The 27,280-nt window shown below is 58.2% G+C and overlaps 1 protein-coding gene across 4 annotated transcripts in view; it reads left to right on the top strand.

The window, feature by feature from the left end:
• Positions 1–24,668, top strand: part of ACOT7 (acyl-CoA thioesterase 7) — a 135,221-nt gene extending 110,553 nt beyond the window's left edge. For all 4 annotated transcript variants that reach the window (XR_635607.2, XM_003891032.3, XM_003891033.2 and 1 more), the window contains 2 exons: positions 7,923–8,107; positions 24,241–24,668. Coding sequence is in view for 3 of the 4 variants with exons in the window: in XM_003891032.3 (XP_003891081.1) it covers positions 7,923–8,107; positions 24,241–24,339 (284 nt within the window). In the remaining variant the exon portion in view is untranslated. The remainder of the gene's footprint in view (positions 1–7,922; positions 8,108–24,240) is intronic.
• Positions 24,669–27,280: the final 2,612 nt, after the last annotated feature.

The following is a 27,280-nucleotide window of genomic DNA, read 5'->3' as shown; positions in this document are numbered from 1 at the left end:
CCACAGCTCTTTTTGGCGTGTAAACGCTGAGCTTTTCCTAAACTCTGAAACACTTGGCAACCTCTCCGTCTTGCTAACAGCTTTTTTTTTTTTTTTTTTTTTTTTTTTTTTTTTGGGGTATTATTTTGTTTTCTTTTCCAAATCTCTGGCATACTGCTAAAATCTGGCTGCTGCCGCCCCTGGAGAGACGCCCGTCTGCTGGGGGAGTCAGGCTGGGGTACCTGCCAGTGCTCACGGGCTGTGCCATTCCAGGCAGGCTCAACAAGTACTTAAAAACAGAAAGCGGCTGTAATTCATAATTCGGCTCACTACAGGCACCGATATATTTAACTGTACCTAATATGACATACTTGATGCCAGGCATTGTGCTGCGTGCTTCATAACATTTACTTCTCACGCAGCCCAGTGAGACAGGGACTGTCGCTACCTCCCTTTGTTTTTGCCATTTGGAAGCTGCAGTTCCGAGGGGTTAAGGAAGCTGTTCACGGCCATGGAGCTGGTTCCAGGTGGGGCTGGGAGGGCAGGCCCAGCAGTCGGTCTTTGGGACCAGAGCTCTGAGCTCATGCTTTGGTCCCTAACGACCTGGCCTGAACACCACCCGGCATCGGCTGTCAGGACCTGGAGTGTGAGTGATGAAGCTCGACCCTCGTTGATCACACACGGCTACAGCCACCTTCGAGGTCTGCGCTGGACTGTTGAGTGACTGCAGCTGGTCCCCGTGCGCTTGTGCCGGAACTCCTGGCTCTCAGCAGCTTGAAAATGCATTGTTAAGGTCTCCCACAGTTAGCGGGCTCAGGCCCCAAGGAAGACACTGCTGGGTGGTGTCCCTCCCGACGGCTTCAGCGCAGGGGCCCTTTGTGCTGCTGAGTTCAGAGGCGGTCGGAGACAGACACTGCCATCTCAAGCCTGCCTATGCTACTGTCTCAGGGTCCTTGACCTAGTCAGGTCTGCAAAGTCCTTTTTGCTGTGTAAGGTCACATGTTCAAAGGTCCAGATGAGGGGAGGACATCTCCCAGGGTCATTGTTCTTCCTCCCACAGTAGGTAGTTAGTCCTACCTGACTTAAAGAGACAACCAAGGCTCCAGCCACCCGTGCACTCTGCTTCCTCCTCCTCCAAGCCCTGTGGATAGGCAGGGACCCTGGAGAGGGAGAAGGGCCTCCTCAGCCCTGGGTGGTTTCAAGGCAGCTGGAGAGGAAGCGCCCCCTTGCCCTGTCCAGGCCCCTTCAGCCACAGACATCGGGCCCCTGAGAAGTTTGGGAGGTTCGGGAGAAGGAAGTAGAGGCAACAAGCCTTCCTGCTCCCCCAGCCTCTCGGAGTGTTTGCACTGGAACCCAGGGCCGGAGGGACCTTATGGATTGGGGTCCTGTGAGCACAGCTGAGCCCCGCCTCTTAGACCACGCTCATGTTGGGGGGGTCCCGCAGTGTTCAGCACAGAATATACGCAGCCAGACCATGTCGGAGCTGCTACAGCCGCTCCCATCCTGGAGCCCAGGGATCATGGGTAGGGTTTATTTTTGTTTGTTTGTTTGTTTTGAGACGGAGTCTTGCTCTGTCACCCAGGCTGGAGTGCAGTGGTGCGATATCAGCTCACTGCAAGCTCCGCCTCCCGGGTTCACGCCATTCTCCCGAGTAGCTGGGAATACAGGTGCCCGCTACCACGTCCGGCTAATGTTTTGTATTTTTTAGTAGAGACGGGGTTTCACCGTGTTAGCCAGGATGGTCTCGATCTCCCGACCTCGTGATCCACCCGCCTTGGCCTCCCAAAGTGCTGGGATTACAGGCGTGAGCCACCGCGCCCAGCCGGTGGGGTTGTTTTTAAGGCTTCACGAGCTGAAAAGATGAAACCTCCCTTACTGATGCAATAGCCCATCGTACTCAGTTGGACAGCATGGGAAGCGGCTTCTTGCCTGGTGTAAATGTGTCTGCTGAGAAAAAGCAAACCATAGGGAGTGATTTGTTTCAACGTTGCTTCTTATTCCTTCGTGGTATGATTGCTTTTACCCCCTGCAAGCCTCTCCAGCGGAGCCCGTGGGGCACACTCAGGCCCCACCCCAAATTCCTGTCCTGGGCCTGTCTGGTGACATAATGAATGTGGGCAGCTGACATCAATATGGCCTCGCAGCAAGGATAGACCCACATGGGTTGACTGTGTCTCCTTTAGAAATGTGGAAGAATTTACCCCCCAAACGCCCAGGAGGCCTGTGGAGCCCCTGATGAAGGAGAGCCACTGTGAGTGGGTCGTGGCTGGGTCTCCTGCTGCCCTGCATTCTCTGAAGCTGGGTGCGTGGGGAAAGCATTTGCAGATGAGGAAACTGAGGCACAGTGCAGTCTCCTGGCCTGCCCCTGTTCAGTGGCCAAGCCTGGATTTAAACCCAGGCCCATCTGACTCCAAAGCCATGGAACTCAGGGCTCCTCCTGCACGGCTGCGTCGCCTCCGGAGACTGGCCTTGACAGGTATTTGCTGCAGGGCCTCGAAGAGCCCTGCCTTTCCTGGTGAGACACTTTGTCATGAATGTCTGGCTTCATCAGGGCCCTGGCTGCTGTTCCTGCAGAGAGGTTCAGAGAGGACCAGGCGCTCCCCTCTGGCCGCCTTCCCCAGAACTAAACAAGCACCCACACCTGTCCAAGGTGGGCACTGATCCCCCGCTCGGTGGGAGATGCTGTTCTTGGTTAATCCGTTTTCACCTCAAGCTGGTCCCACCCATCTTTTAAATAAACCCCAGCCACCTCAACTGCAGGTGCATTTGGACGGGTGATGTGGTGGAGCCATCCCAAGGCAGCGCCTCCACTCGTGGGCTGATTGTCAGGACCAAGAGGTCTTTTTGCCCTCACAGAGCCCTCCGAGTCTTGGCTCCCTTGTCATGGCAAGGCCTGGCACTGCTTGGGGTTGTGTTTGCTTTGCTGGTTTCTGAGGCAGGTGCGTGGAAGTGGATTTGGGGTTCTCTCCCCTTCCTTGGATGGGTCCCACAATGTCCCAACTTTGCCTAGTGCCAGGTTCACCACAGGGTACGGACAGACACTACTGGTATAGAGGGCAAGTGCGGACCCCCCTTCCTGCCCTTCTCATGCCTGGGGGGAGGGCTGAATCAAGGCAGACTTCGTGGGAAGGAGGCCTGAGCTCCCCTCATTGCTGGGAGATCCTGGAGCATCCTGACCTCCGCGTGACGCGGCCAGGTCTGCAGGCAGTGCTTGTTGGGCCCTGCCTCTGCCTTTCGTGTCAGTTTCAGTGCTCCCGAGAGCCACCTGGACACGTTGTCTTCAGCTCTCTGATGCATGACCAGCCTCACCCGCCTCCACATTTGGTGGAGGGACCTGTGGGCATGGTCGTGATTTGACTGGCAGCCTGGATGGTCCAGGCTCTGACCTAGTGGAGGAATGACAGCGTGTTGCCGTGGTGTGGAGGAATTGGCAGGAAGGGTGGAGCCAGTCTGGGCTGCCCCATGGACAGGTGATGGCCAGCACTTGACTGCCCCCAGGCTCTCCACCCGCTTGCAGGGAGGCAGGGAGGTGGACAGGTGTGGGACTCCAGGGCGGGCTGCTCCCAGGAGTGGCACTGAAGTTGAGACTGGAAGGAAGTACCGGCCAGCAGGGCTTGGAAGGGGCTGTTGGCCATGCTCCTGGGCACTCCTGATCCTGGCCTGCTCAGCATCCGCTCCAGGAGGATGCAAACCTGGGGCTCTAATGGGGCTCTGGCCAGCTTGAGTCTGTGGTGGCCTGGTGTCCACATGTGACCCACACCCAGCCCTCGTGGGTCTCCAGAAGGTTCCAGCCTGTCAACGGGATACTTGCTTTGGGCCCCCTGGGCCCGGCCCTGCCCTCATGGGACTTCCAGGCTAGACGGAGACAGACATCAGTGAAACAGACAAGCCAACAAGTGTGCCAGTACCAGTGGGATCACTGGCTCTACAGGAGCGGAGGACTGTTCTAGAGGGGTGCAGTGGAGGGGGTTGCGCCATCCTGGGCAGCTCCCTGGAGAGGGGATGCTTGAGCCGAGGTACAGAAGATGAACCAGATGGGGGTGGGAGGAGGGCTTTTCCAGGGAGAGGCCACGGGGGCCAGTAGCTTCACGGAGCTCACAGAAGGCCACTCTGGTGGGGTGTGGAAAGCGGGAGGCAGGCCGAGGCCAGTTGCTCAGCACCCCAACCCCATCTGGATGGACCTCCGTCCCCAGGGAGGCCTCGATGCTGCAGGGGGACCTCCATGTGACCTGGAGGAGGCGGAGAGAAGGATTTGGTGTGCGCCTCAGCTGCCATCCTGGAGTTGACAAAGTGCCTGTAGCTGGAAATCTTTTTTTTTTTTTTTTTTTTTTTTGAGATGGAGTTTCACTCTTGTCGCCCAGGCTGGAGTGCAATGGCGTGATCTCAGTTCACTGCAACCTCTGCCTCCCAGGTTCAGGCGATTCTCTTGCCTCAGCCTCCCAAATAGCTGGGACTACAGGCATGTGCCACCATGCCTGGCTAATTTTGTATTTTTAATAGAGACAGGGTTTACCATGTTGGTCAGGCTGGTCTCAAACTCCTGACCTCAAGTGATGAGCCCGCCTTGGCCTCCCAAAGTGCTGGGATTATAGGTATGAGCCACTGTGCCCAGTCTGTAGCTGGAATTCTTCAGGAAGGGCTGGAGCAGGAACAGAGCCCTGGGGGTGGGAGCTGGTCCCCCCAAGGTCTCCTAGGACGGTCCCTTCCCAGAGGCTGCCTGTGAGACCCTGGTGTCATGTGTGGGTTGTGCCTTCTGAGCCCAGGGTCTAGGAGACGGGACACCCTAAGCCAGGGCTCCTGGAAACTCTGGGCTTTCTCCTGGTGACTGGGACTTGTGATTCGTCTGTCAACCCTAGGTTTCAAATTAAGTCCCAGCCAGTGACCACATCAGGTTTCCAGTTGTTGTTTTTTGTTTTTTGTTTTTTTTTCTGAGACAGGGTCTTGCTCTGTCACCCAGGCTAGAGTGCAGTGGTGCGATCTCAGCTGACTGCAGCCTCCACCTCCTGTGTTTAAGCAATGCTCCCACCTCAGCCTCCCGAGTAGCTGGGACCACAGGCGTACGCCACTATGTCCAGTTAGGTTTCCAGCTTTAAAGTATCTTTGTCTTGCCAGCCAACCTTATGACCTGTGTCTTGTTTAGAATAATGATGTTGCTCTCTGAAGGGTGAAAAGTCTCAGGTTTTGGTTGTAATTGAAAGTTTTCCTGACATTTATGAAGTGTTAATTGTATTATGGACCTCAAGAGGTTCTCCTAGACAGCATTCTCTTCTTTTTGTTGTTACATCTAATGCTTTTATAATCAATCTACTTAGTCGTTTAAAGTCATTGTTGATTGCTGTTAGGAGTTTCTTCAGATTTCTAACACAGCAATTACGCCATGAGTAGCCAGGATCTGGCCATGGCAGTGGTGGCCGAGGGGGGGTCTTCATGGGTAACATCAAGAGCATGTTTTTGGAGCCCGGGCGAAGTGGCTTACACCTGATTATAATCCCAGCACTTTGGGAGGCCAAGGCAGATGGATCACTTGAGGCCAGGAGTTCTAGACCAACCTGGTCAACAAGGCAAAACCTCATCTCTACCAAAGATACAAAACTAGGCGGGGCGTGGTGGTGCACACTTGTAATCCCAGCTATTTAAGTGACAGGCATGACAGTCGCTTAAACTTGGGAGACAGAGGCTGCAGTGAGCTGTGATCATGCCACTGCACTCCAGCCTGGGCAACAGAGCGAGACTCCGCTTCAAAAACAAAAGCACGTTTTCTGTTGCTCCTCAAAACTAAGAGCCAGTGTTCGAAGACTCCTAGAACCTGCCCTCCTGCAGGCACCACGCTCATGGGTGGCCCCGGTGTGTGACCCTGTGGCCTCAGGAAAGTTCTTGTTGGTTTCTGCTCATGGAAAGGGCTTGTTCCTGCTTTTTGGCCTGTGACTCCCAAGTGTGATACATGGTTGTTGGTGAGGGATGTGGGCAGGGCATGTGGGGAAGAAGGGAGAGATACTGGGAGACCCTCAGGGCTGACCCGTTGAACCTTCTAGCTCCTTAGCTGGGGCCTGGCCCATGGCCTGCCCTCCTCCCGGAGTGTGTCTTGTGACTGCAGGCGCTTTGCACAGGACTCTATACCTTACAGCTCACGTAATGCCTGCTGGCGCTGACCACACAGCTCCTTCCTCCTCTCCCAGTACTGGCACGAAGCACTCCCTGTAAGTATGAAGTTGAACGTAGCTTGGATCGTTCTGATACTTTTTAACATGGAATAACCGCTCTTGCCTCTGACCTGCTAACCGCCCCCCAACAGCCACCACCTGGCCGCTTTCTCGCTCTGGGTCTCTAAACCTGCCTTTTTTTTTTTTTTTTTGAGACGGAGTCTCGCTGTGCTCCCAGGCTGGAGTGCAGTGGCGTGATCTCGGCTCACTGCAAGCTCCGCCTCCCGGGTTCACGCCATTCTCCTGCCTCAGCCTCCCAAGTAGCTGAGACTACAGGCGCCCGCCACCACGCCCGGCTAGTTTTTTGTATTTTTAGTAGAGACGGGGTTTCACCATGTTAGCCAGGATAGTCTCGATCTCCTGACCTCGTGATCCACCCGCCTCGGCCTCCCAAAGTGCTGGGATTACAGGCTTGAGCCACCGCGCCCGGCCTAAACCTGCCTTTTGAGGCCAGTCTCGGTGGAGCTAGGACACTGGGGGTTCCAGAGGCCACGTTAAAAGGTCCCTGAAGCCAGATCTATTTCCTGGGGAGCAAGTCCCAGCAGCCAGAGTCGGGCAGGGATTTCCTTGAGCCTGGCCCAGAATAGAGGCCACGCTGGGCTGCCTGGGAGGACATTCTGACCGCAGGGCAGCACTTGCCCCGGAAGTCCCCGGGGGTTTCTGCAGCCCGGTGGCCAGTGACATCGATGGTGACACCTTCCCGGGGCCCCAGGTCAGCTCTTGGCTTGAGTCCTTCCATCCCGTAGCTATCCCCCTGGCAGGTGCCTGCCTATAGGGAAGAGCTGAGCTCCCTGAGATTAAGGGATTATGTCGAGGCCAGGTGGGAGGACGGAGCCCATACCGGGGAGGGTGGCGGGGGCAGAAGAGCAGCTCTGAGTCAGGAAGCTTCTGCCAGGATGGACTGTCGTGCCCCGGGGAGCGTGGGGCCTACAGAGAGGTTGGTTAAGGTTGAGGGGGAGAGAGGGACACAGGGACAATGTATGGGAACTGGTAACTTTGGACTTTGTCATGATTCACAGAGAAATGGGGCTGGTGCTTTGAGCATGGAGGACTCTGGCCAAGGGGTGTGGCATCCAACAGCCCAGAGGAGGAAGCTCTGGTCCCGTGGGTGAGACCAGTGGGGCCAGAAGGGAGGCTTGGCATGCAGTCACATACGATTCAATCCTACCAAGGGGCAAGGGCAGCTGCCTTGTGACCCTGTGTCACCAGAGCCCCTGAGGGTGGGAGTGGCTGTGGAAGGTGATATAAGGTTCTGTCTTGGTGCTTGGAGCAGTGTAGTGGGGCAGCTGTGGCTCCGGTGGGCACCAGCAAGGCCAGTGAATGGACAGTGCAGGTTGCAGATTTGACCCTGACCTAAGGAAGGGCAGAGCCAGCTGACACCCAGGGCTCCTGGAAGGCAGGCTGCGGCCTCCCCTGGCGGGGGCGCAGTAACTCTAAAAGCCTTTTGGCAGGTGCTGCCGCTCCCGGCCGGGAAAGAGCCTGCCTGTGCGGGGGCTCGAACTCATGGCCACCAAAATCCTTCAGTGCTGAGTTTTTGCATAGATAAACCTGCTCACTAGAAAGATAAACATTCCCGGGCAACTAACGACACGTTCTAATATTCTGTTATTTGAACATCTGGTAGTCAGCCAAGCTGCTGCTTCCCCTAACCAAGTGTCTGCCTGCTGGCCACAGAAACACCAATGTCCCCCGCCCGGCCGTGGGGTGGAGGCCGCCCTGACCTCTGCCCTGTCTTCTCCACAGGCTGCGTCATCACCATCTCGGGACGCATGACCTTCACGAGCAATAAGTCCATGGAGATCGAGGTCTTGGTGGACGCCGACCCTGTTGTGGACAGTTCTCAGAAGCGCTACCGGGCTGCCAGTGCCTTCTTCACCTATGTGTCGCTGAGCCAGGAGGGCAGGTCACTGCCCGTGCCCCAGCTCGTGGTGAGTGCACGTCCTTGGAATGGTGGCCCCTCCCTGCCAGGCAGCCCTAGGGTTCCTGTGCTTGGGCCTCCAGGGGGAATCTGTGCCTGCATGAGTCCTGTCTTGTCAGTAGGGGTCAGAGTGGGGCTGGGCCTGGCCACTGCCTGGACCCGTGACCTCGGGCTGCGGGACTGATCCAGTGAGGCCTTGAGAAGGAACGCCTCATAACCAGCGGGGAGGCCTTTGGGCTGTACTCCCAGGGCCCGTGGGGTGGGGCTGGGCAGACAGGACAAGAGAGCAGACCCCTTTACGAGTGCCTTAGCATGACTGCTGCCTGGGCGTCCAGGTCGCCTCTGAGTGTGGCGCCTCGGGGTTCACTAGCATGGTGTACGAATGCTGGAGGGGAATGAGGACCACGCCATGCGTCCCCCATCTCCTGCCGAAGGGCCTGCTGGGAAGCTGGAGGGGTGGGCTCCCTCCAGGTGGCCCTGGCCCGCAGGTCCTGCCCGGTGAGACCAAGCCAGGCTGGTGGGCTCTGGGCCGAGGGTCCCAGCGCCTTGGCCTTTCTCCTCCTCAGGTGGGGTGGGTGGGGTGGGTGTGTGCCGGGCCACACGCACTTACTCATGGGGGCTGCCCCGAGGTTTCCACATCCTCTGAGCTCCACCATGTTTGAGAACTGGTAGTTCTCGCCTGGCATGGACTCTGTGGGTCACAGACATTGGAAGGGTTCGTGCAGCCCAGAGGCAGCTTCCCTGTCTGTGTCATAAGAACAGAGGTTCCCCATCCTGGCCAACCCCAGGGGCTCTGTAGCCTTTGGGCTGGTCCTGATTTCTCTTTGAACTAGCTCTTGTGTCTGTCACTGAGGGGAGCCAGAGGAAAGCAGAGCCATAGGAGCTTCCTGCCCCTCCGGGGAGCAGAGCAGCTGGGGGGCGGGGGGTGCCCGCAGGCCTCTTGGGAACTGGCGCTGTCATGGAAGTGGCCAGGCAGGCACCACAGCCCTGCGAGGCTGACCCTGATTCCAGAGGTTCTCAAGGCCCCTGCCCCCGCGGCGTCTGCTCCCCACGCAGATCTGCGAGCATTTGCTGCTCAGCCTCCCAGAGAGGAGAGTTCATTGAAATCCTCCGGAGCAAACAAGCATTGAAAACCCGTTCCCCCCAGAGGCTGGAGCATGGCCCGTCGCTTCCCTGCGTGGCTGAGGAAGGCCGCCCAGTGGCCCCAGCTGCCTTGTTTCCCAGTCGAGGCTGAGGCCCCTCCAAGCCCCTCTCCCAGCCCTGCCCCTTCCTGGAGTGGAGGAGGTCATGCCTCACCAGGGCCCATGGTGGCAGCGCCAGGTGTGGTATGTGAGCTGTCAGACCCAGCGAGTGCCCTCCCCTGCCAACTCTAGGCCAGCTCTTTGCTGCCTCTCCCAGGTCGGGTGGGCTGCGTAGAGGTGCTGATGGTGAACCTAGACTTGAAGGATGAGGACTCGGCCAGGCTGAAAGGAAGGAAAGTGAGTGGTGGGTGGCCCCAGCCCAGGACTAACACAGTGCCTGTGACCCACCCTTGCGCCACTCTCGTGACCAGGCCCCTCTCTGACTTGGGGTTTACGAGGCACGCTCCCCTTCTGGTGGGAGGACTGCTCCATGCCTCCAGCCCCACAGCCTCTTCTGTGGCAAAGTACCCTAGGCTGCCACCCTCCTGCTCCTTTCTCCTTCATCTGCTCCCACCCCTCCCCATTTACTTGTAAGCCTACCTGCCTTGCCCCAGCCCACCGTGCCACTCATCGGCCCTTGGCAGGATGGCGTCCTCCCTCCATGTCGCCTGGGCTGGTCTGCAGTCGTTCCTCAGCCCCTGACCCTGCTGTGAGGCTCCGGCCTCCTCTGTCCTTGACCTTCAGCCCAGTGTCTGGTTCTCCTTCCACCTTGGACACACCTTCTCTAAACGTGCCTGCTCTCCTCGGCCATGAAGTATGGGCTCCACTCCCACCCGGGCCCACTCTGGTCTATTCTGATGGACCTGGCGCCCCTCTCGTGATGCTTTTCAGCATGGCTGCTCTCTGTCCTGATGCTGAATCCCCCACCTGACCCAGGCACATTCCTGAAGCTCTCTTCTTCCCCGCTCTCTACCTCTTCCTGCCTCCTGGACGAACTTTCCCAGCTCTGTCTTCCCTCTGTGGGCAGCGTGGATAGACGCAAGGACACGCCCTGTCTGCCGTCCACTCCCTGGCTGTAGCACAGCTGACCAGGCCCTCAGTGAAGGCTGTGCTCCCTGGACAGGGGTCCCTGTAGTGTCTGTAGGGGCACTCTGGCCTCCTTGGCCACCACACAGTACCCTAACCCTTGGCTTTGACAGGTCCTAGCCTGTGGCCCTTCTCTCCTGGGGTGGTTGGATCCATGGCCTGTGCCTCGAGCATCGCCTGTGTGTCATGTTGACTCCCAAATTGACTTGGCCAGTGCTGCCCCTCAACAGGGTTTCCGAAAGCATCTCAGATACAGTTTGTCCCGAATGAAACTCATTATCCCCCGCTGCAAAAAAATCCCTCTCCGCCTCTGTGCTGCTCTGGGAGTCTGGGAACCCAGCTGGCTCCTCCCCACTGCCCCCATGCCCACGCCCACCAAGTGCCACTCCGCTCCTCTCTCCCTAACAGCTCTTACTGCCCTGTCCCCATGGGACCCCGGCTCAATCCCCAGCTGCTCCCTGCTCCGTTCCTGGTGCTCTCAGTCTGACCCTTCCTGCAGCCCAGGGAACTGGTCATCAAAATCCGAGTCGCTCCGTCTCCCACCGAAATGCACGGTGGCTCCTGCGTGCCCTGGGTGTGGGTGCAGCAAGCTCATCCCACCTGGTGCCTGTGCACCTGCTGCTCCCGTCTGGGCCGCCCTTCCCCAGACCCTCCTGGAGCTACAGCATTTCTCAGACATTTTTTCCTTAGAAGGGCACCCACAACCGCTCTAGAGAAGCGTTGCCACTCCAGACCCCCTCCCAGCATCCCGCACTGCAGACGCTGCGTGGACTGTCAGGCTCACATGTCCAGGAGCAGGCGCCCGGCTGCCCGGGTCAGCCAGAGCTCTAAACTTACTAGCTGTGTGGCCTTAGGCATGCACTTTCTATGTGCCTCGGTTTCCTTATCTGTACGGTGGTGATGGACATAGTACCCAACCCTTGGGGTGGGTGAAGATGGGGGGCCTTCGTTGTCTGCTGCTGTTCACCTGCTCTCCCTGGGGCCTCACACCCTCTCAGAGGGTGGAGTAAACAAGCAGTGAAGATAGAGGAAGTTGAATGGTGTCCAGGGTCACGAAGAGGAAAGCAGGGAATGAAGGGATCGGAGTCTGTGGGGGGACAGGTGCAATTTTAAATAAGTTCCTTCCCAAGGAAAGCCTCAGTGGAGGCCTGGAGTCAGGGAAGAAGGGCAGGAGCTGTCTTGTGGGGACTGTTCAGGTGAAGGGAACGGCGAGGGCCCAAGGCAGAGCCACTGTCTGTAATGGGGGAGCTTGGGGACAGTGACACACCCGAGGCCACCTGGCTAGGGCGGGGCAGGGTTGGGGAGAGAGGGCTGGTGGGAGTCTGTGGGGCTCACGCATATGAACATAAAATAGAGGAGGGTCTGGGTCACCTGTGCTTTGAACAGGTTTCAGTACCGGTTGATGGGGTGCCCTGGGGGGTCTCCCAATAGCAGCCCCTCAAAGCTGATAGTAGGTGGCATCCTCCCAGGTTGGCAGCGGCTGCGGGCATGGTTGGTATTTGCCCACCAATGATGGTTCCCTCTCCCGGCTGCCCCCAGCTGGGCCATGCACACGGGATGTGGGGGCAGGACCACCTACACCAATCCCAGCACTCGGCTGGTTCAGTGACTGTGAGGGGCCAGCGATCCGTGGGCCCTCTGGGAGGAGACCTCTGTGCCTCACATCCCCCACTCCTTATAGAGTCCAACTGGAAGGGGTCCAGCCTCGTGTGGAGAGCAGCCTGAGGTAACGGAGGCTTTTGGGGCCGGGCCTGTGACCTTCCTAGAGCCAGCTGGGGAGCAGTCCTGGGGCTGCCCCTTCCAGAACTCCATACCCTGGGTTGGGTCAGAGTACAGGAGGAGGGCTGGCCCTGGGGGAAGGGGCTGCAGAGGGGCAGGGAAGGGCACCGGCTTGAATGGAGGGAATGGCGACCCATCCCCTGTGTGTGGCCGCGTCATGTTCATCCAGGCTGTTATTTCTCACTCATTAAGGATGGTCTTTGATTCTTCACTGAGGTGTCCTGTGGCCCACGAATGTCAGTGTTGATGTCGATAAAAATAGCCGCTGACGGGGCAGGCTGCCCGGAGAGGGATTTGCAGCTCTCACTTGGGGACGGCCCACATGAGCGCGAGTTCTGGGCTGGGAGCACGTGTGTGCTGTGTGCGGTGAACCTGCTGTGCATTCCGTCCCTCCAGATGTGCCCCGGCGGCCCCTCCTCCTACTCCCAGTCGCCTCCCCCATCCCCACGTCAGCTTTCTTCAGCCTCCTGTCTATTTTTAGCTCCCTTCCCCAGGGCCTGGCTGACACGGATGCAGCCTCTCTGCTTGGAGTTGCATCGCCATGAATATTTTATGCTGGGGGCTGCTGCATCCGCTCAGGGCAGCTGCCAGCACTTCCCTGTCTTGTATTAGAAGAGGCCAACTCAGCGGGTGAAGCCAGGCCTCCTGGTGGCAGTGCCCTCTGACCTTGGGCGGACGGGGGCTGGAGAAGTGACCTGTGGGGAGGGACAGCAGGAGGCAGGTGGCAGCAGACAGATGTGGGAAGGCTTTTCAGCCTGCGGCAGGGTCAGAGCCCGTATGTCTGCTGAAGCGGAGGACGTCCCTGGCACCTCAGGTGAGGGCGGTACTTGCCTCTGATTCTTGCAGGTGTGGGCATTGTAGCCTCCACAGAACCAGGGAGTTAGGGCTGAGAGCTTGTGGGTCCTAGCCTGGGCCTGAGGAGGAGGTATAGACAGGGCATGGTGCGGGGCTCGCCCAGGCCCCTGACCAGGGACAAGCCTGTAGCCTGTTCCAGGTACACCATGGCTGTCAGGGCTGAGTGAGCGCCATGACCCCACTGCTTCCCGGGCACACTGGGGAGGGGATGTGTCCCCAGATTAGCCAAGGCTCCAACTGCGCAGCCACATGATGCAGGGCAGGGTCTTTGCAAAGCAGGCTTCCAAACTGCAGCGAGCCCATCCCACAGGGTCTCCCGAGGTGGCCAGGCCAGGACTCCGAGCCTCAGTCTTTAGCTACTGAAATGTTTTCCGAATGGAAGTAGGAGGCAATAAGGAAGGTGGGTGCGGCCATCTTTTTTTTTTTTTTTTTTCACTCTGTCACCCAGGCTGGAGTGCAGTGGCGCGATCTCGGCTCACTGCAACCTCTGCCTCCCGGGTTCAAGCGATTCTCCTGCCTCAGCCTCCCGAGCAGCTGGGATTACAGGCGCCTGCCACCATTCCTTTCTAGTTTTTGTATTTTTAGTAGAGATGGGGTTTCACCATGTCGACCAGGCTGGTCTCCTGATCCACCTGCCTCGGCCTCCCAAAGTGCTGGGATTTCAGGTGTGAGCTACTGTGCCTGGCCTAGGTGTGGCCATCTTTACCTTGCCTTTTAGAGCTGCCTCATGCATAGCCAGGGGAGTTCCAAGAACACAGAGAAAACGCACACTTTTGAGCTTTGTCCACTCTGACGTGCCCCGACCTAGAAGAGCCCCTGAGACCCTCGGGCAGCTTCGTGTTGAGGGGGTCCCGCCAGGCCGGAGGCCATCATCAACAGGGTTGCTTTCCGGTTAGGAAGACAGGGCAACTGGATGCGGAGGCTGCTGCCTGTCTCCTGGGTGGGCAAGGGACTGGAGGGTCAGGGGAGGCTTCCTCTTGGGTGGTGCCTGGGTGAGGTCATCGAAGCCAGAGCCTTCAGGGAATGCCAGCCCCTCTGGGAGCTGGTGTGTCTGCTTCCCGTCCCCAGACAGGAGGGGGCGCCAGGCAGGGAGTCACTCGTCCGGGGTCGCATGGCCAACAGGCCCATCTGGGACCTCACTGCCTGGGAAAGGGGGCCGCTCGCTGCCGTCGTCGATGCCACTGTGCCTTCTCCCAGCCAGGCCCTACTGCGGGGTCCTGGGAGGAGCCCCGCCTGAGAACCCTGCTGTGCGAGAACCTAAACCCTGGGAGTCCCAGCGCGCTGTCCACCCACGCTATGCTGCCCACCCGCACCGCACCGCCCACGCCCACTGCGCTCAGCCCAGGGCCTTTGCTTCAGCCCCAGATGATCTCAGGACCAGTGCTGGGCAGGTGACTGAACCTCCGCAGGCCACTGTGAAGTGTGGGGGTTAGGGCACGTTTTAGTGCAAAAGTTTTCCGCTCCAGTTTGATCCTTTTGCCTCTCCTGGGGCCTTATGTGAGGCGTGGCCTCAGCACAGACCCACACAACTTTCAGAAGGCTCTGGAACATGGCACCCACCTCACTTCTGCTGCTGCCCCATGACCTCCTTCTCCCGGCCTCAGCTGATTCACCTGCATGAGTGCAGGGGCCCAGTAAGCCCCGCGCCAGCTGAGAGGACAGCATGGCATGGGCCAGAGCGTCTGGAAGGAGGGTACTGTTTGACCTGCTGTCTAGCCAGAGGGGCAGGATGGGCCCCAGGGCTGAAGTCAGTTGAAAGGCCCTCTGCAGCCTTCTGGAAGTTGTCTGCGATGCAGTGCTGAGGGCCACAGCTTTGTGACGCACCAATGTGGGGGCTGCAGACAGGGCAGGCTGGAGATGCCTCTTGGCTGTGGCTGTCTTGAGCCGTCGCCAGGCTGTTGCCCCAAGTCCCCTCTCCGAGCCGCCTCAGTGATGCTGTCGCTGGACGGTCCCTCGCCCCTTTGCACTTAGGAGGAAGCATGGGGCAAGGCTTTCCATGGTGGTGGCCGCCGCTCCCCACCCGCAGGACCTGCCTGACCCCCAGGCACGGTGTGCAGAGGGGCCTGGGGTCCTTGCATGGGCCCTGTTCCTCTTGAAGAAGCCTCAGGAGCAGAGATGGTCATTCTTGACTGTGTTCAGGCCGGGCCACGACAAGAAGAGAGGTGTGGTCCCAGGATGTAGGACAGAGAGAGAGGTCCCCACGTGGGGCCTTTGTCATGGGCAGGGCCCTAGGGTCTCTGCTGCCTCAACATCCTGGACACCCCATTGCCACAGGCTCCTGCAGGCAGGGAGGGGCTGCACCTACTCCCAGAGAATTTCAGGAGCAAAAGAGTGGGCGGAAGCACTGTGCGGTGGCCGCGCGCAGCCTCTGTGCACTCGCCCTGGGATGGGCACTGCCTCACCAGTGTGCGGGCTCTTACACCTGCTTCCTTTGTTTGTTTGGCCAAGATTGAACTTTTGGAATAATTTTTTAATTGCTGACTAATTTAGGAAATTCAGCTGTTACTGGAGTGCAGAAGGTTGACGGTATGTTCCTGGAAGGGCTTGGTGAGCCGCCTGCCGCGTTTGGCCATTAGTGAGGGAAGCCCTGCCCCCCTCCGGCCCCCACCTTGCTGCCAGCCCACAGGCGTGAGTCATGGACTAGAATATTCATGAGGCTCAGAATCCAGTGTCCTGCTCTCTGTTCCTTTTGCCTGCGTTTAGCGGGAGTCAGTCTTGTGATGGGAAAATACGTGCATTCTGAAGCTGCTCCTCTCACCTCATTGGTTAGTGCTTGGGAACATCCAGTGGCTGGTGAGTCCCATGTGCCTAGAACCCGAGGCATGGGTACCAAGAAGGAGGTTGGCGCAGATGAGAGCATGCAGCCTTCTCCTCCAGCCTGGCTCTTGCCTTCCCTCTGCCTGAGCCCAGACTCTTTCTCCAGCCACCTTTCATGGTTCTGCCCTGCACGTATCTCTGAAAGATCCACTGTGTCCAGACAGTCACACACTGGCCCTTCTGAGCAGCACTGGTAGGCAGCTCTTCTGATGCCACCTCAGCCTAACGGGCTGCAGGGGGTTAAAAAAAACCCACCTCGGCACGGTGAGCTGCTCATGTTCTCCCCATGAAGGTTTACAGAAGGCTCTGCTCAGAGCCAGGCCTGGGGGGCATACAACAGAGTGTGGGGTGGAGCCTTGGGGCCTCTCTGTCCCCTCTGCTGTCAGATTTGTGACATGGACAGAGTGAGCACTGCCAGGAGGGTGGCTGTACCAGGAGAAGCCTGTGGGTGGGATTTCCAGAGGGTTCAGTGAATCGAGGGAGCATCCCAGCTAGACCCAGGGCACTGCGGAAGGTGAGCGAGAAGCCTGTCGGGGAGGCCTGGAAGAGTTGTTGGGCTCACATGAGGTCCTGGCCATGGGACTTGGAGTGTTTCAGCAGGGCAAGCTCATGCCTGGAGTATCCGGGGGCTGGAGGCTGCCCACTTGGCGCTCTCAGCAAGGGGTGTGGAGTGCCCTGGCAAAGACCCTTTGCGGCCAGACACACATCTGAGCCCTGCCAGCAAAGGTGCAGGAAGAAACAGGCCCTGGGCCCCACATGGTGGTAGAAATGATGCAGAGGCCTCCCTGCCTATGTGTGCAGGATCAGAAGCAAGTCCCCAGCATGGCCATAGAGCTGGCCCATCTCCAGGGGGATGGCCAAGCCTAGGTGTGCTGGACACTCCCATCTCACCTTTGTCACTGTTGCAGGCTCCTGTTCAGACCGTCCATGGTCTGAGCCCTCGAATTTGTTGGGGATAGATGATGCCAGTATTGATTGAGCAGAAGTACTGGTTTTGAATCGTTAACATAAAGACCATCCCTATTTAGAATTAAGGCTGTTTGAGCTGATCTTCATTTGTTTGATCATCCATCCATCCATCCGTCTGTCCGTCCGTCCGTCCATCCATCCATCCATCCATCCATCCATCCATCCATCCAGCAAATGCCTCCTGTGCCCCTGCTGTGTCCAGGTGCAGTGCTGGCCTCCAGCAGGACAGGAAGGGCTCCACAGGGCATAGCACAGAGTGGGCACTCGCAGAGCAGAGGTGTGCCGTGAGCATGTGGCTTCTGGCCCACAGTGGGCACTCAGCAGGTGGCAGCTGTGATCATTATTGGTGTAGGCTGGGGACTGCCATGTCCACACTCCCAGCACAGGAGCCTTGAGCCGAGCGTGCCGGGACCGCGGCACTCCGTGCCTGCAAGAGGGGCTCCTGAGAGGCCACCACCCAGGCCCCAGTCCCGACGCCTCTTCTCCCCTTTGTGGCGACGATCTCCCTGCCTCTGGCAGCAGCCTCCCGTTGGCCTTTACATCTCCTTTCTTGGCCCCACTCGGGGGCAGTTCTTTTGGGGTCTGAGCAGGTGCTGCTGGGTGAGGGGAGCCCCTGGTGAGGGTGTTTATGACTCTCCATGATGATCTCATTATTTGAGATTTCCGGCTGCTTTCTGCTGGAGGCTGGTGCAGTCCTGGGTGGGTGTGGCGGAGGAGGTAATTAACCCAGGCCTGCAGCTGCTGGGAGAGGCCGCAGCGGATGGCAGACAGGCTCCGCTAAGGCAAGGTCCTCAGGTGCAGCGAGACCCTGGGACACAGGTGCTTGTGAGGCTGGTGGTCCTGGCGCTAAGCTCACCATTGCTGGCTTCATGCACAGGGCCCCTCGCCTGGCCATGCTGAGTGTCCTCAATAATGAGATGTTTTCATTGCTTTTGTGATTATCCCAAGACCCCTCTTGTCTCCTGTTATAACAGGGAGAGGGCATGCTACATGGCTTCCTAATTAAGAAGGTCTGTGTCCCTCAGGCTTACAGGAAGTTGTTATATCACCACTGGAAACGCTTTTTGTACCATTCATTAATTACAAAAAGGACAAGCAATTGATTTTACCGAGGGTGGAACTTAGTCACTCGTCCTCCATACCACGTTCCAAATGTGTGTTCTCCAAGCACAGAAAATGCAAAGTGGAAAACATTTGGTTTGCAGCATTCGGCTCTGAAAGCCACAGGCTTCCCCTCCAGTGGAAGAGAGCCCAGAAGACAGCGGTTGGCAGGAAGCACCAAGCGGAGGGAGGAAAAAGACGCAGACCCCAGGCCCAGGCAGCCACCAGGCTGCAGGGGAGTCAGGGGCTTGGTGCTGAGTGCCAGGCGGTGCTCCCTGAGCACCAGGGAGGGAGTGTACTGTCAACCTGCTACCCTGGGACCCTCCCCACACTTCTGTCCCCATGGGTGGTCATGATACCCTAAAGGCCCTGCTGCCTTAAGGCGACCCCAGGCCATCTAGCCCTCCTTTGGGGCAGCGACTCACCAGCAGGGCAGTCCTTGGAGTAGTCCCCAGGCTGCACTTGGCCTCAGGTATTTGTGAGGACAGCAGGACCGCCACGCAGACACACATGCGTGCACCAGGGACCGCAGACACATGTGCAGACACAGGTAGGAGCTCACGCGCGCCGGCACCACAGGAAGCACTTTGCCATGTCACTTTGTTGAGTTCCTGCTTCCAGGTGAACAAACCTGGCCCTGGGCCACACAGCTGGGCCCATGGGACTCAGAGTCCTGCTCCTGGCCGTGCTGCCCCATCCTTTCCATCAGGCAGGTGCCCGGGATACATGGTGGTCATGTGGCCTGAGCTTCCCTTTGCCACCTCATCTTTTCTCTCTGGCATATTCTTGGGGAGCCCCAGAGGCTCGGAGGAGCCTGCCTGAGGCCACAAGTGCGTGCCCGGCAGCTGGCACCACTGGCCAGTACCCCAGAGGCTCAAGTCCTTCCCCCACCAGCAGCCTCGGGGACTTGAGAGAGACATCTGTCTTCCCACAGAGCTCAGAGCGTTCTCTCCTCCCCCCACCCCCAACCCTTCATTAAAAACAGCAGCAGCCACCGTATGCATTTATTTACTTTGCTGGGTGGAGGGAGATGACTGCGAGGAGGCAGCAGCCAGGCCCTGGGTGGGGCCTTGTGCTGGAGACATCTGTCTTGCTCTGTCAGCTTCTCACCCAGCGGGACAAGGTGGCCCCTTTGTCACTCGGGTAGGAGAACTATTTAGCAGAGCCATGGCCTGGAGAGGCTGGCTGCCCACCAGCAGTGAGCCAGTAACCTCCTACCATGGGACAGACACCGCCCTGCCTCCCTTTGTTCCACCTCCCTCTGGGTGGTGAGCCTGGGTCTTCAGGCACCTGGGACGTCCCTGCCCTTGACTGCCATCTTCATAAACTTCCACCCTGGAAGGATGCCCCGGGCACTCAGGGAGGAAGGCCCTGCCTTGGGAGGGCAGCGCTCATGGGTGGGTGCTCCATCCAGTGACACTGAGGCTCCTGGGCTGGTCTGGACTCCGTCTCAGAGCCTGGAACATCCAGCACATAGCACCATCCCCGGAGACGGGAAGAGCAATGGGGCCCGCACAGGCTCTCAGGCTCCCACACATCCATCCATCATCAGACAGCATTCACTTTGTCTGAGGGCAGAGCCTGGCTGATGAGTTTGCTGCAAATATTAAACAGCAGGACCACATCAGATCCACCTTGTGGCCCATTGCTGGGCACCGGCTTCTCCCTCTGCCTGGAGCTGACCCTGAGAATGACCTGCACACGGGTTTGTGCCCGCCTCAGGCTGCGTATTAACTGACCTCGTGAGAGGAGCAGCCACAGCCTTCAGCTTGTGGCATTGGGAATGCTTGATGGGAGGTGGGAGCAGCTGCAGTGGTTTCAGATAATATGGCTGAGGGCAGGGCAGGGCCCCTGCCTGGGGGAGGCCAAGCTCAGCAAGAGGGCCAGGGTGAGGTGAGGGGAGGCAGGGAAGCCCCTGACCCTGGTTCACCGTGGACACCCTGCAGGTCCATCGCCTTCCTCACTTCCCATGCACGAGTCCCACCCCTAAAAGCCCCTCAGCATAGGATGACCTGGAGGGCGGCCTCCATGCCCAGGTTTAAATGGAGGCTCTCCCCTTACCCGCTCTGCCACTTTGGGCAAGTTACTCAGCCTCTCTGCTTCACTTCCTTATTGGTAAAAGTGGAACAGTCATCATTTCCGTGCTGCTTGGTGTGGTTGTCAGGAAGACCCTGGTACGCACAGCCTGCCGCACCCTAAGCATGGGTTGTGCAGAGAATATCCCCTTATCGCTCTAGTCCCTGCCCCGGGTGCACAACCCATGTAGGGGCAAAGGGGCGGGAGGGCTCTCATCTGCAGTGCCTTCTGCAGGCCCAGAGTTGGGTGGTCCTCGAACGTCCTCGGTGGCTGGGGGGCTGTGGTCACATCTCTGGTAAAGATGCCGAGAGCTGTGGGAAGTTACTCATATTCCACTGCCAGGTGGTCATGGAGGCCAGATCGTTAGGGGACACTGCTGTGTGTGGCTGGCAGAGGTGAGGACTGGGCTATCTGAAGCGCTAGAGGTTTTCTCAGCTCTTGGGCGCAGATCTCCCTGCCATTCGGGCCGTGCTGCATGCGTGGGGCCTAGGGCCCGTCACACACCTATGAACTGGACCAGAACATTTCGGGCATGGTCCTCAGTTAGCTCTTAGCGCCTCTTGGTGGGGAGTGGGGAAAATCGCGCCTATGCACGGCCCGGACGGCTCCGTCAGCTCTGCCCGCAGCCCACCACTTGTAAAGCCAGGACCCCGTCTCTTTGGGGCCTGGAGATCATTGGTGCCCAGGGAAGAAAGGAGGGGCTGGTTTTCCTAGATCTAGGTCTAGTTAGCTTTTTGCTTTTCTAGCTTTTTAATTATAGAAAAAGTCAAATTATGCAAAAGTAAAGAGAAGAAAGAATTTCTGTGTCGTTATTAGCTTGGGGCCAGTCTCATGCGTTGACAACCCTGACCACTCCCCCACCACGGAGAGCTCTCACCTATGGAGGTTTCCTCTTTTAACAGCTTTATTGAGACGTAATTACATGCCGTTCTGTTCACTCACTTACAGGATACAATTCAGCAGGTTTTCGTCTATTCACAGAGGTGGACATCCGCCACCACAGTCTATTTCAAAACATTTTATCACCCCAAAAAGAAGCACCACTCTGTAGCTGCCACTGGTCCCCCAGCCCCAGGCAACCGCAAATCCACTTTCTGCCTCTGTGTATATGTCTCTCCTGGACATCTCGTATAAATGGGTGATAGGCAGCTCCCTGTGACCGGCTGCTTTCACCGTGTTGTTTTTAATGCCTGGTTGAACATGGGCTGCAGGGAGAAATTTGGTCCCCACAACCCTGCCGTGAGGTGGACATTGGCCCATTTTACAAAACAGGAGTCGATGTGAGTCAGTGGTGAATCAGGATTCACACCCAGCTCCAGGGTTGAGGATGCTGGGCTGGTTTCCAGGTAGAATGAAGAGACCATCCCAGGAAGGGCACACAGCATGGTCGGGTCCCAGGGCGGGCAAGCCTCTGCCTGAAGCAGCCCGTCCCAGAGGCTGGGCAGAGCTTGGTTCCTTATGAAAGGGGTCCCTGGCCAGCTCAGTTTGAGAAATGCAAAAGTTAAACAGACTTGAGACGTTTCAGAACCTTCATCCCAGTGTACATTGTTTATTGTAAGAGGCCATTTAGTGCATAGATCCCCAAACCTGCCTGGCACAGACCATCAGAGAGGCTTCAACTCCCAGTGGAGTTGGGGAGGGAGCCCAGAGGATCTGTAGACACAGACAAGCAGCGAGTCAGGCACCTCCCGACCTGGCAGCCCTTCGTTCCTCAGCCCCTCTCCAGGGCCCTGGCCTTGGACCGGCCATTCCCACCAGTCCCCCAGGGCACCTGTGGTAACAGCTCCCAAGCTGGTGGCATTGGCTCCACAGAGCCATTTGCCACCTCTCTTCCCTTGGCCCCTCCTGGTCCTCTGGTCCCTGAGAGCATTTGGCTGGGGACTCAGGCACTTGGGGAACAAGTTTCTCACCAGTCTCCCACATCTGCACGTTCCCAGGAAGTTCCCTCGTCGGGCCGGACCTGCCTGGCTCCTGTGGGCTGGGCGGGGGCTCCAGCTATGTCCCTTCTCACTCCAGCTGCCTCTCCTGGGCCAGGCTCACTCTCTCCTGCTTTCAAGGATTCTTTTTCTTTCCAAGCTCTTTGCCGTCTTTCCTCTCTGTGGAGGGCAGATACTCCACCAGCTAGAGGGAGGACCTGAGCCGAGGGGCCAGGCTTTCAGACTGGGAGGCGCCTGGGTGTGGTCTAGCCTGCCCGTCCCCAGCTCTCCTGCTCCCAGGGCTGCCACAGCCACTCCAACGCCAGCAGAACCCAGTACCAACCCCACCAGGCCCTGCTGCCTCATCGCCCAGCTCTGGGACCCCACCCCCACCCCACAGCACTTGCTCTGCCTGCTACAGGGTCTTCAAGGTAGGCAGGAAGCCAGGCTGTGGGCAGCTGCTCCTCTGCTGAGCCTCAGCCTTGGCCGCTGCAGGTGGACAGGAAGCTGCAGCTTCCCTCCACATCACCAAGCAATTCCACAGGGGAAGGGGAGGACAAGGCCCCTATAGCCCATCCTGGTGGCTCTGACCTTGCATTCTTGGCCATTTCAGATGTCCCCCGTTTGGGGCAGGAGCAGACAGAGAGGGGGCAGGGCCCTGCTACACAGGTGTGGTACGTGGGCCACAGCTTGTGTCACCTGGGATCCTGTTAGAAGTGAGTCTCAGCTCCCAGACCCACTGGATCAGAATCTGCATTTACAAGACTGGCGATGACTCAGATGCACTTAAAAGTTCGAGAAGCCCTGATCTAGCACATTCTGCCTCAGTGTGCACAGAAGTCTTCAGCTGTGCCCAGCAGGATGTAGCCATGTATGTCTTCAGGGGACCTTGTCATCTGCAGGGGCTGGGCTCTGTGCCCTCCAGGCCCAGGAATCTCAGGGGTCTTGCCCACTTAGAAGTGCTGCTAGAACTGAGAAAGAACATTTCGTTTTCCCTGGGCTGTTTCAGGTCAAATTGCATAGCCTCAAATTTTATTTTTAAAAGTCAGCCAGAGATCAAACCGTAGCAGCGGGAGGGACTTCTTCAATAAAGTGTCTTGGAAAAGCAGTTTTCCTGTGTACACCGAAGACTCTTCAAAGGGGGACCAGGACCGCTGCAAGGAGCGCCACCTATTTCTTTAAATACCCGAAGATTCTATTGGCTCCAGGCTGGCGAGGTTTTGACAGTTTACACCTGGTGACATTTAGAGACCGATTTTGGGGAGAGCTGAGGGGAGGAGGCATTTGGTATAACTTGACATTACATCCTCTGACTGACTGCGCTCTCTCTTGCCAATATACCATTTGTCTATAAAACACTTAGGCCCAAAAATAGCTGTACAGATTGGTGTCATTGTGGCTGAAATGAAGGGCAACTGCCCCATCTCTGTGGCTTTCAGACACCCTCAAAATGTCGCGATGAAATGTGCCAGAGAAATTAGCACAGCTCATGAAACCCGACTTCTCATCCAGGGTGGGGCCAGTCAGAACATGGCGTTGAGACACATGGGACCTCAGAAGTGACCACCTAATACTCCAGGGGTGGCACCTGCCCAGGGACCACAAGACTTAGAGTGAAAGGGGGTGCCGTTCGTAATCGCAGCCGGTCAGCAGGCACGAACCAGGACTGTCCTGGGCAGAACCCAGTCTTTGGCCAAATCCCACCTGTTCAGTTGACTCTGCCCCCAGAGCAATGAGATGGGGTCCCTGGGGTCCAAGGTGCCACCTCCTGAGTGCACGGTCCAGGGCATGGTGACAGGGCTCCCTCCCCACAAAGCAGACCTATTGCTCCCAGTACGGGCTGGGGCCTTCTCAAGGCCACAGGCAGCACAGCGTCTGCCCACTTCTCTTTGGGGGCAATGACCGTGTGCAGCTGGCTTTCCCCGCTTCTCTCTGGGGCAGTGGCCATGTGCAGCTGCTTTTCCCTGGGAGTGCAGCGAATACAGGGTCCTCTTCCTTTCCACTTATGTTCAGCTCCCGTGTTTCATTACCAAGTGCATTTTCCACCAAAGTCCAATAGCAAACAGGCCCTGGGCTTGGAGTTCACCTGCTGTGAAAGGTGGGGTGAGGGTGTCACAGGGCTCAGCAGGTCCACTGACTGCTTCTGACCCGCCATGACCTTAGTGTCCCCGCCGTGGAGCTCTGCCACCCGTAGCTCCTGTGACCCTCAAAGCATCTCGGCTGAGCATATTCAGCCCAGTCAGTGGGCCCATCAGCAAGGTGGGACATGAGCCCCATGCCTGGTACCTGGCAGTCCCAGGAGGCCAGTGGAGCCGAGGCATGGTACTCTGCACCCACCAGGGCTGGGGCCCCAGGTGAGGTCACAAGGCCACGGCACTGGTTCTTCAGTGACCCTAACCTGCCTGTCTCTGTGTGGTCCACAGCCCGAGACCGAGGACGAGAAGAAGCGCTTTGAGGAAGGCAAAGGGCGGTACCTGCAGATGAAGGCGAAGCGACAGGGCCACACGGAGCCTCAGCCCTAGACTCCCTCCTCCTGCCGCTGGGGCCTCGAGTAGCCATGGCAACGGGCCCAGTGTCCAGTCACTTAGAAGTTCCCCCCTTGGCCAAAAACCCGATTCACATTGAGAGCTGGTATTGTCTGAAGTTTTCGTATCACAGTGTTAACCTGTACTCTCTCCTGCAAACCAACACACCAAAGCTTTATTTATATCATTCCAGTGTCAATGCTACACACACAGTGTTGTCCCGAGCGCCGGGAGGCATTCCGCAGAAACCCTTGGGAATGCTTCCGAGCACGCTGTAGGGTGTGGGAAGAACCCAGCACCACTAATAAAGCTGCTGCTTGGCTGGACCCACGCGTCCTGGGTAGTCATTTGTCTTGGGGGGCTGCTTTCCCAGGGGGTGTGGGATGTGGGGGCTCCCACGGACAGTCTCAGCCCTCCCAGCACCGGTGTGTGCCCTAGAACCTCAGGCACAGCCACACCAACTGGTGTCCAGCTGGTGACTCGCTGGCTATGAATGCCCATTTCCCATGGGGCCCTGGTTTGGTGTCCTGGCCCCAGATACCCCAGCTCCCTGGACCTCACAGGCAGCCCTGATGCTGGGAGGATGTGGGCTCAGGGCCACACTGCCTGGTGGGAGTGCCAGCACCCCACAACCCCACTGGCTTGCAGAGGATGCCGGCTCTGAGCCTGTGTGGCTTTCTTATGAACAGGGTGGGGCTGCTTGGAAAGACTCAGAGGTGATGGTGTGGGAAGAGCCGAATGTGGCCTGGCTTAGCATGTGGGAGCCCCAACCTGACCCAGCCTCTTGCTAGAAACTGCCCAGACACCCCAACATCCTGTGTGAAGGAGCCCCCCAGCTGGCACCAGGACCCTGTGCCTGACGTGGAAACTCCCCTAGCCACTCAGGCAGGAGGCTGCCGGGATGGCTTATAGGGCAGGGGTCTGAGGAACAGCACGAATATGTGTCAGTGCCATCGGTGTGAAGCTGTGGGCATACGTGTCACTGATATATCTATGCATGTGTGTGTGCATCTGTCTCTGCATGTCTGTGAGCACGTGTGTGGTGAGGGTATCAGTGCAGCACGGTTTATCTGTGCATCTGGCCCTGCCAAGGCCACTACAGGGGCCAGGACCCCACCTGCATCCACTGCTGAAAAGGAGGGTCCAACCAAGCATGCCCAGAGGTGGCATCTGGGAGAATGTTCCCGACTCAGTCTGTCCCTGAAGCCCCAACATCTGTCCTGCCGCCTGGAGAAGACCGGCCCGTCAACAGCTGCAGTCTCGCACAAGGCTCCCTCTGGCCCCTGGAGAGTGAGGACTTGGCTCCAGATGTGCAGAAACACCAGCCAAGAGCTTGGGAATCTGTCCCAGGCCCCAGTCACGGCTGACGGGCTTATTTCCTGTCTGGGAGGGGGTTGGGGTGGGAGGGACAAGCTCAGCCACATGAAGCTTCTGCCACCCCACCCTGCCCCTTGGCCCCCTGGGGCTGGCCTCAGCCAGCCTCGGCCCCCAGCTCCACCCATGACCCATGCCAGAATGGTGCCCTGGGTTCAGAGCGATGAGGAGGCCACCCTTCCCAGCAAGCAGAAGGCCCAGGGCTGGCCACAGTGGGGCCTGAGCCCAGGGGCTCACTGAGGGGACCAGGTCCTCAAAGCACCCACATCCTTCACTTGAAGGTGGGCCCCACATCAGACTCCCTAGTTCAGTCCTGGCTCAGCCACTCATCCCTGTGGCTTTGGGCAAACCAGGCACCTAAAAACCGCTTCCCAGGGGCACCCAGCCCTTTGCAACAGACCTCAGCACAGCACGAAATAAGCCAGGGCCCCAGGGCAGCCATCAGAGGCCATCTCCCACCTGCCCCAGAGACAGCTGAGGCCGGGCAGAGGCACTGGTGCAGGCAGTGGGTCAGCTGGGCTGGCTGAGGGGAGCCAGGCCCAGACAGAGGCATGGCTCTCCATGGCCGTGTGTGCAATCTTAACTGTGGTGTTTCTAAGTGGCATGGCTCTCGGTGGCCATAATTAAGTGTGGTGTTTCTACCGTTTCAGCCCGAGTCACAGGCGAGACATTTAGAAACACCACCCTTGATTACAGCTGCCCTGTGCCAGCCTCCCACTGCTGGTGGCCTATTTATAACCAGGGCCACCTGGAGGGGGAGCCAACCTGTCCACAGAGGGCTCACTGGGGGCACTGAGGGCCCTGGCTGTCCCAGAAACCCAGGAGTATAGGTGTGCATGGCCCCGGGTTCCTCCTTGCCCAGCCCCACAGTTATTGTGGGGCCTTTCTCTACAAACACTTCTTTTGTCTCATGGGACAGACCCTGAGGCCCATCCTGGGCCCCCTAAAAGCTGTTCAGGGACTTGGGGTGTGGGGACAGTTTAGGCAGGTGCAGGCTGTGGAGCAGCCCTGGCCGGACTGGGCAAGCTCCAAGCATCTGTTTTGGCTGCAATCGGTTTGGGTCTCCTGGTCAGGTGCCCACTTTCCTCCAGACACAGGGGCGTCTAGTCACGGATGTGTCCCAGAGGCATGGAAGGACACTATGCCAGGCAGCCCCGGAGGCCTTGTGCCCATTGTGTGTGTGGTCAGGGGCTTTCTATAAGAGACAGGCACGATCCTCAGCAGGTGTCTCAGGGCTCCCATCAAGGAGCAGAAACGGTTCCCCCTGCATGGGGCCAGCTGAGGCTGTCAGTCTATGGGAGACAGCCTGTGCTCTATGAGGAGTGGTGATGGCATGAGGGCTTGGGAGGGAGGGGCGGAGGGGCGGAGGGGCGGGAAGGACGGGAGGAGAGGAGACAGAGAAGGGTTCAGGCGCTGGGCTCAGACACTGGCCTCTCCCGGCTGGGCGGTGGTGCTCAGAGTTTCAGAACATTTCTGAGCCTGTAGGGGTGGCGGGGACCACTCGGCAGCCCGGTGGCCCATCCACTTTATTCCCTCAATGGACTCCCCAGGTCCAGGGAGCAGC

The sequence above is a fragment of the Papio anubis genome, chromosome 1, assembly GCF_008728515.1.
Source record: "Papio anubis isolate 15944 chromosome 1, Panubis1.0, whole genome shotgun sequence".
In the NCBI taxonomy this organism is placed as follows: domain Eukaryota; kingdom Metazoa; phylum Chordata; class Mammalia; order Primates; family Cercopithecidae; genus Papio; species Papio anubis.
The sequence above is the reverse complement of the archived record's forward strand: the minus strand, read 5'-3'. Positions and strand labels throughout refer to the sequence as shown.